This window comes from Haplochromis burtoni, unplaced genomic scaffold (genome assembly GCF_018398535.1).
Source record: "Haplochromis burtoni strain Fernald_Lab_line unplaced genomic scaffold, NCSU_Asbu1 Contig_269, whole genome shotgun sequence".
NCBI lineage: Eukaryota > Metazoa > Chordata > Actinopteri > Cichliformes > Cichlidae > Haplochromis > Haplochromis burtoni.
The window spans coordinates 668,060-676,898 of record NW_024582630.1 but is presented as its reverse complement, the minus strand read 5'-3'; the positions used below and the strand labels follow the sequence as shown (position 1 = coordinate 676,898).

Below are 8,839 nucleotides of genomic sequence, written 5' to 3'. Positions count from 1 at the left end.
ATGAAACCAGGAGATGTCCTTACTGAATCATCAGAGATGAACAGGTGATGGAGAAACAGGTTTACCTTTTAGGTGACATGAATGAGTTGAAGGGAAGTTATGAACTGTTTCTGAGAAATAACACCAGGATCTGTTTCTAAGTAGCTGACAGCTGGTAACTGTGCAGGGGCGGGTCTAGCAAAGTTTTGCCAGGGGGGGCAGGTAGGGCATTAACAGGGAGAGGGGGGCACAAAGATGTACTTTCTTATTCTCATTTAAAATGTCTGGCTGTTATTAAATAATTATCTGAATCTTACAACCAAAGGTGTTATCTGATGTAAAATGTATAGAAATCATACATATACCAACAAGACTGTACATCACTGTCACAACAGCGTTTGTTTTCATTCAAAGGCTTTATGGCTTTAATACCTGGTGGGCAGGTCTTTAGTCAAAATGCCCGCGCTGATTTTTTGTCCCAGTCCAGCCCTGGCCACGACACGCAGGGAATTAATCTGAGAAGGTGCATCAAAAAATAAATGGCCGCACCTCGGTGCACACTGCAAATTGGGACTTTCAGGTGTATGGACCAATGTTTTATTTTCTGATCAAACCAGAGATCTTTAATGAGCAGCTGGATTTGTCTCGCATTAACTGGCTGAGTTAATACCAGTTAATGCGACATCGAAGCAGCTGGAATCCACAGCTGTGCGTGTTCATGGAGCTGCATTTTCACCTGCTGGACATCACTACCTGACAAGTTTAACTGTCTTCAGAACATTGCAGAGGCCTTATTGACAGTATTTGGTTCTACATATCTGTGTGAGCAGATTTTCTCTCACATGAAGAGTGTCCTCAGGTAGCCGTCTGAATGGGCACTCAGAGACCTGTGTCTCTGAGTGGGAGACCAGAGATCACATTAACATGTGTGTCTTTGTATTAACAGACATGCTATATTGGCTTAGTTTATTTTTCTTATCATCGTTGTGAGGAGACCATAAATAACATTTGTATTTTCTGTTGTACAGTTCATTTGCTGTTATGGAGTTCTTGTTATGGATAAAAAGTGTCTTTTTTTTGTTTCAAAATAGCTGATAACTATTCGCTGACAGCTGCCAACATCTGCAAACAAATATAATTCTAGAAAGTGGTTCTATATATTGTGTAACTGTTCATATAGAGCGTTATTCAATTTATTGCTAATGCAATCATATGGCACACTGACTTCTGAGGAAATTTTAAATGGCACTCGTCATCAGAAAGGTTGCCGACCCCTGGTCTAGAAAAACATCAAAATATAAGAAACAGAAAATGCTGGGTCAAAATGACCCAGAACTGTGACAGTTTGGTTTGAAATGGGTAATTAGTTCAAGTTTAGTTAACTCTTATTTATCACACGTTTAACATTGATATCCATATTGTAACTGCAGAATCATCATGTTCCTGAATTATGAAGAAAAAAAAAAGTCACATGAAATAGGCCTGGCAGTGAGAGAACGATGAACGATCTTTCCAAACTTCCAAAGGAAGAGCTCCTTGTTTCCTTACATGAAGCAGATTTCCTGCTCAAAAATCGTTCGGCGTACGGCCGTCTTTCATTAGAGTATATGATATCTTCACTATGCAGTAGCCTACAGCTGGGCAGTGAAGGAAGCTGATATATCCTGTCCTCTGATCACGAACACACACAAAACTGAATGAAGGTTTCAATTTTGTGAACCTGACTCGAACTATCGTCACTTTGAAGTTATTTATAATCTGTCAGAATGATAAAAGTCTGTGACTGAATCATGAAGTGAACTCACACACTGGTGGAGAGTGGTAATCCTCATATCCTGTGAAAGCACAGGAGATGTTGTCTCCAGGATAAAAGCAGGCTGTATAAGTAGAAGTTTGCTGTTTTGTGTTTTTCTGTCCGTTCTTGAACCAGATGAAAGAAAGACGACCAGCTGGACTGCAGCTGCTTTCACACTTCAGCTCTGCCTCAGTCTGAGACTCATGGACTGATATTATTCTGCTCACCTTCACCTGCAGAGCTGTGTGAAATTAAAGAATGCACATTGTTAAATAGTCAAACCACAAAGACACCAACAAGTAAATAATTAACAACACAAGATTCAGTTTGTAAAATTCAACTGAATGAAATTATGAGTCACTGTGTATTCATCAGTACCTGTGACAGTCAGAGTTGTTCCAGGTAAACTACTCTTCCATTCAAAGTCTTGTGTTTTGAATTTGAAGTGATACTCGGCTGAATCACTCTCTGTCAGGTCTCTGATTCTCAGAGTGGAGCGTCCTCTCTCTCTTTCAGTCACCTCAGCACGATCTTTATACTGGGAGTCTTCTGTGAGATCCTCAGATCCACGACCAGAACGGAACCAGGACGTTGACTGGATTGAACTTTCATAACTGTTGTAAGTACAAGAAATGTCCACTGATGAGCCTTTGAATGCACAGATTCTTCTGTTACTGTAATTCACTCTGTTGCATGAATCACCTCGGACACCTGAAACATAAAATTATATTGAAGTCAGATTTAGAAAGTAGTTACTGTGAGTTTGACTATTTTTATTCAGATGTATGTAATGACTCTATGAGATGGTTTTATGTAACTGAAATAAACTCACACACTGAAGGAGAGGAGAAATCTTCATGACCTGTTACAGCACAGGAGTAGCTATCTGAAGGATTCAGCTTGGCTGAATACCAGTACTGGTTTCTACCAGAAATCTTGTGTCCATTTTTGTACCAGATGTAGGAGGTACGATAATTTAGTCGACAACTATTCTGACAAGTCAGTGTTGCCCAGTTGGAATATGATGTGTCCACGTGTACCTGAAGAGCTGAATATGTGAAGAAATAATATCAGAGGAGAAATTTTAACATCCATTATCCATACGCAAACACACACAGTCATGTTCATAACAATTTCTGACTGATGTGTAAATAAAAATTTTACCTGTGACAGTCAGAGTGACTCCAGGTAAACCAGTAAAATTTTTCCGGTCTGTTTCAAACCTGAACTTGTACACAGCTGAGTCGCTCTCTCTCAGGTCTCTGATTGTCAGAGTGCAGCTCTTCCAGCGAGAACTGTACGACACTCGACCTGCATACACTGGGTCTGTTTTCAGATCTTCAGGGTTATAATTGTTCCCTTTAGTGAACCAAACTCTTTTTAACACATTTACTCTTGAAGGATATTTGAAGGAGCATCTTATGTCCACTGTTGATCCTTTAAAGGCACAGATCTGAGTAGAAGTGTAAGTCACTGCATAATCATTCTGACTCTGTACCACTGTAACACAGAACACATCAGAAACTAGATTAATGACAACAACAAACATATTGTTTCAGTAAAAGTTCTGAGAACCTTTCCTCAGAATAAGCAGCACAGATTTATTGTTCCTGAGATTTTTTATCATGCATATGGTATTAAGTATTTAGGAAGGTATTTTTGTTTTTGTTGTTCTTGTTGTTTACATATGCGAGATCATGTCCATTCAGAAGTCTTCATCCAGTCAATTTCTGAGTGAGTTAATGATGTGATTTTTCTTTGAAAACAAGTCTTTGCAGGCTGTGAGAATGAGTCAAAACAGTAAGTACATCCATCCATTCGCTGGCAGGGGGCTGCAGCCTATACCAGCTGTCTTAGGGCAAGAGGCAGGGTACACCCTGGACAGGTCGCAGGTCTGTTGCAGGACTAACACATAGACAGAGATAACCATTCACTCACATTCACTCCCGCATTCACACCTATGGGCAATTTAGTGTTTCCAATTAACCTATCCCCACTAACTGCATGTCTTAGGACTGTGGGAGGAAGCCAGAGTACCCAGGGGAACCCACGCAAACACGGGGAGAACATGCAAACTCCACACAGAAAGACCCCGGCCTGATGGTGGAATTAAACTCAAAACAGTAAATCAGTAAATCAAAAACAAGATAATAATAATGGTATCTGTGAGTTTGTTATTACAAATATAACAATTTGCATAATACATCCATTACAGAAATATGACAAAATGTTGTCAAATGTTGTCTATGTAAAATAAATTGCAGTGGCATGAAAGGGCCATTATATAGTGTAGTAAATTATTCAGGTGACATACAAATTTCGCTGTGTGCCTAGAATTTATCTCACAATATAATTTACAAAACATGTGTTTGTGCAAAAAACAAAGAAAAGAAAAGAAAATGGCTGGGAATTCACTTTCTGTTTGTCTGTTAGTTTCTGTTAAGAAACTTCAAACCAAGTTAAAGCAGCCTGAAAATTGTATTTGTCCATTAAATGCAGTGGAGACAATAAATAAAAAAAACTTTTCTACGATCTGTATTCAGTTGCAGTATTGGAAATGCAAACCGTTAACAGCTCTGTGCTGCAGATGGTGTGGTGTAAAAACCAATCAAAAACAGTTCAGTTGTGATCTACCTCAAGACTGAATTACTATTACAGAATTACCTGGCAGCGAGAGAAGGAAGAGAACCAATCCAGTTGCTGCTGCAGTTGAACTCATGGCTGCTCCTCTCGTCTCATAAATCCCATCAGCAGCTGGATCACACAACATGTAACATGTTGTAAACCAGCCACGATTTCTGCCAGTGTTGAAGATGCTGTCTCTGAAGACCGTGCTCTCTGTGGTTGGAAAATGTAACAGAGTTACCTGGCTGTCTTCCTTCCTCTGTACATGCTTAACATGCATGAACAGACTTTAAACCTGTAAACCCCCGCGCTTAAATAAAGAAGTGATTCTCTCACAACACTTTGCATGCAGCTTTATGTTCTTAAAATATCACCTTAAGAAAAAAAGGACTGCCTCTGATACAACTGCTGAGGACAATAGAAAACATTTTAACATGAGTCTTTTTGAAGACTTCAAGCCTGACTTTATTAATGATCATTTTGAAAACTGGGCCATGAATAGATTTTAATTTAATTTGTGTTCATGGGTTCAAGTTCAGTTTAAATCTCTTTAGAGCTGTTTTTTGTCCAGAAGGAAGATAATAACTGCTGAGTGGAATCCTAACAGTTCAGTAGTAGGACGGCTAAAAAGTATGCTAGGTATAGCTAATATACTGATAGAGTTTTAAATGACTAAAAAATGTTCTTTGGCAAGCTAGGCTAACCCTTAAAACAAGTTTAAGTAGGGATCAAAGGAGCTTGCAAAGAAAAGCGTCTGGACTCCTTTAAGTTGCTTGAAGACGTTTCACCTCTCATCCGAGAAGCTTCTTCAGTTCTAAGGTCAAAAGTTTAAGTAGGGATGTTTTGTTACCCCCACTTCTGTGTGTAGTGTGGCTGGTAAAAGTGAGGGTAAACAATACCCTGATGCAAAAAGGAAACAAAGCAGAAAGAATCACTAAGTGCCCAGCAAAGTTAAAATTGATGCAGCAAAGCTGATGGGAAATTGGGGATTGCATAAACTAGAGACTAGACTCAGACAATATTTAAGGATCTTCTGCCAGCTCTGTCACAGCCCCACAGCCATGTGCCTTGCTTTCTGCCTTGAATTCTTAGTTATTATAATCAAGAGTGAGTTATGTGTTGTTATCTTGTTATTTCTCTGTAGGAAGTTTAGATTAAGATGCCACGTCAATACTTGCCATCTCACATATTGATGTGCAGTTTAAATATTGATGTGGTGGGAAAGAAGGTTTGCTGTGTCTCACAAGCATGCACAAGGTTACAGGAGACAGGCAGCAGCACCCTGACTGCCAAGTTTCAGGATGAAATCCCTGGACCCAGTGTCATTACCTACACTGCTGCAGTGTGTTACTTTAGTGCAAAGTCTTTATAAAATCAAGGAGACTGTGGTAGAAGATGATTGTTTTCTAAAGCTCTAGCAATGTTTTGAATCCAAGAAGTCCAACAAATGCAGTGCCTCCAAAAAGCTGTTAAATGACTCTTCTAAAAGATTCAGTATTCAGCAAAGGAGTAAATAATGCAGTGGGGTTTTGAGTTCTTAATCACACAAAAGTTATATTCAAAACCTTTGTTATGAATCCTGATTCTGTTTAAACTGCTACCTCGGTTAGAGGACTGCACGGTTAAGATGCAACCACAACATCTAAAATCGCTCAACAGTTCTCTTTTGCCACAAAGATTACATAAACCTTTTCACCAGGGGCAAACCAGAGCACAGGATCAGAAAATGAAACCAGCAGATACAGAACATTGCAGCTCAAACCAGCCCCTGAATACTGTGGTTAGTAAAAAAGTGGTAACTGGTGTGGCAGCTGGAGCCTGTTAACACAAGGGCTTCACTTGCAGGTGGAGCAACCACAAAGCCAGCCAGACTCGCCACCTGAGAGAGAAAGAGGAAAACAAAATACATGCCTGACAGTCAACAGGACCAAAAAGATCAGTGGGTGTGTGTGGGTGTTCCTGTGCTCCGTGCAGGTCTGAGAGCCACATCAGTGTTCTTCTTCAAAGCTGTGTTCGTACCTCTCATCAGTTAAGAACCTGCTCAATGACGGACTTATGATCTGCAAAGGGCACTGGGACCTCCTGATGAAATCCACAGTGTGTGTAGATTAGTTTATTAACAGGTGACACATAACAGAAAAGACTAAGTCAGGTATGTGCTGACTCAGCAAGGACTCTATAAAGAAAAGTGAAACACAATACCGGAGAGTTTTCCTTTAAATTTTCACCTGGTGCCTGTGAACTGTTCATTCTTTTAAATGCTTTGGATTCAGTTTAACTCAGTTCAAGTTTATTTAGAAAGCACCAAATCAAAGGTCCCCTCAATGACCTTTGTACTGTAAGGTAAAGACTCTTAAGTAATAAGGATCACAGTGGGCTCATTACTAAGGCATTACAGCTGTCACTGCTTATTTTCTAACATTACACAGAGCAACATGCCAAGCACACGTATGTGTATCATGACAGATACACATCAGTACAGCCTCTGCACTCATTAGATGCAACTAATACTTGTCTGAAATCTAAGATTAATCTTCACACCAATGATTTCTTCTGATCTTGAAAATGTTATTTTTACAGTTCAGTTCAGTGACTGTGAGCTAAACACACACACACACACACACACACACACACACACACACACACACAAACACACACACTCTCCCTTGCTGAAGTGTGTGAGTGTCCTCTTGTGTTCATAACGATGTCCTGCAGTGTTGCAGATATATTTCAGCCAGAAATGATCACCTACACAGCTCTGATTTCTTCCTCTGCCACCGATGAAAGACAGCATGGATGTGCTGTAGGTGTCATTATGTGTATTTAATATGAAGCCATCATTTAGCAGTCTCAAAGGATTAATTACTAATGAAGCTGCACGCCCCTAGTCAAGGTGTGTAGGGACGCACATAAGGTTGGAGGAGAGAGAGACAAATCCCCGCCCTGGTTCCCAAGCCAAACATCCAAACCAGTTGTGAGTAAAAAGGTGATTTTATTTAAGGAAAAGAAGCATAGCTCCAGGGTGAGCCCAGGCCAAAATAATAAACAAAACCAACTAAGTCCCACCAGAGAAAACTAACTAAACCCTAGGAAAGAAACAGAACAAACAAATGACAGAGCTATCCCTCGCTCCCTGACCGAAAACAGGAGAAAACGATTCCAAAAGAAAAGGCGCTCACCCCTTCCGCTTCAGCCCAGAGTGCCTAAGCTCTCAGCTAATGCACAGGAGCGGCTTTACAATTCACCCTCACACAAATACACAAATAAGACAGGCTGGGAAAACCAGGTCAGGCCGCGACGGCTGCAGGCTACTCGCTCGCTCCACTCTCTCTCTCGGTGGACTGTCAGAGCGGCTTTTTGAAGGTAGTCACCCGCTCCATGGTCCAATCAGCCGCTCACTACTCTTCATTAGGGGAGGGACCTGGAAAGAGTCTTAAGCACAGTACAGAAACACAGAAAGAAAACAGCCCACACAGGGTCCTCATGGCCACAGCCGTAACAACCATTATCCAACACTGCACGTGTCATTGTCCACCCGAGATTTACTTATTCTTTTAATGACTCTGATTCTGACTGAAATGAAAATGAATACATTATACAGATATGAATACAGCTGGTTTTATTTGGACCTTTCACAAGGTAAAAATGGCCTGTATTTGTAGCGAAAAGCTGCTCAGATGACAGTGTCATCAAATGAAAGTAGCTCAGGATGCAGAGCGGGTCATCTACATCAGAAGGTTGGTGGTTTGGTGCCTGGCTGCTCTCAGTCTGCATGCCAAATATCCTTACACTTCCTTCAGAGTATAAATGTGTATGAATAGAAGGCACTTACGCTTTGAAAAAAAAGTGCTTGTCTGAACAAATGTGAACGAAGCAAATTGTATGAAGCATTTTGAGTGCTCTGATAGAGTAGAAAAGTTCGCTATAATAAACAGTCTATTTACTATTTAGCAAGGACAGCAACCACAAAAAACAGGAAGATGTAGCATGTTCATAAACAGGGATTATACTGGCAAAGGACGAGTTGATTCCTAAACTAAAAGCTGGAAGAGAAAGTGGAGACGTGTCTTTTTGAAACTGAAAAAGAAGCAGAGTTGATAAGAACATGCTTGTATAGCGGGCTGCCAAGAAAATACAATAAAATGAGGAAAAATGTCACCAAACTAAATCAAAAGTAAAAGACGGCTGTAGAGCCAAGCAGAACAAAGCCATAAAACAGAATGTCAACAACCTACATTAGTGGAAGGGAAGCTTTAACACAAAGTCCAATGAAATTGCAGGTTCGGTTTGCAGGGTGAGGTGCATTAATTAAGAAAGCAATAAAATAGCTTATACATTTTGTACATGGAAGTAAAAACAATTTAGTAACAAGTCTGACAGAATACCAAGAACCTGACAGAGAGGAGGAAAACTGAACGATCCACTCATGGTGCTTATAAA

At 40.3% G+C, this 8,839-nt stretch overlaps 1 protein-coding gene across 3 annotated transcripts in view; it reads right to left on the bottom strand.

The window, feature by feature from the left end:
* Positions 1-7,221, bottom strand: part of LOC102305439 (B-cell receptor CD22) — a 107,336-nt gene extending 100,115 nt beyond the window's left edge. The window contains exons 1-5 of one of the 3 annotated variants that reach the window (XM_042227576.1): positions 4,439-4,754; positions 2,939-3,274; positions 2,607-2,822; positions 2,153-2,485; positions 1,785-2,015 (exon numbers count right to left, since the gene is read on the bottom strand). In XM_042227576.1, coding sequence (XP_042083510.1) covers positions 1,785-2,015; positions 2,153-2,485; positions 2,607-2,822; positions 2,939-3,274; positions 4,439-4,679 — 1,357 coding nt within the window. In that variant the 5' untranslated portion in view covers positions 4,680-4,754. Of the gene's footprint in view, positions 1-1,784; positions 2,016-2,152; positions 2,486-2,606; positions 2,823-2,938; positions 3,275-4,438; positions 4,755-7,059 lie in introns of those variants that run through there. The other 2 variants (XM_005939987.3, XM_042227575.1) reach the window with 2 other exon arrangements.
* Between the last annotated feature and the right edge of the window lie 1,618 nt (positions 7,222-8,839).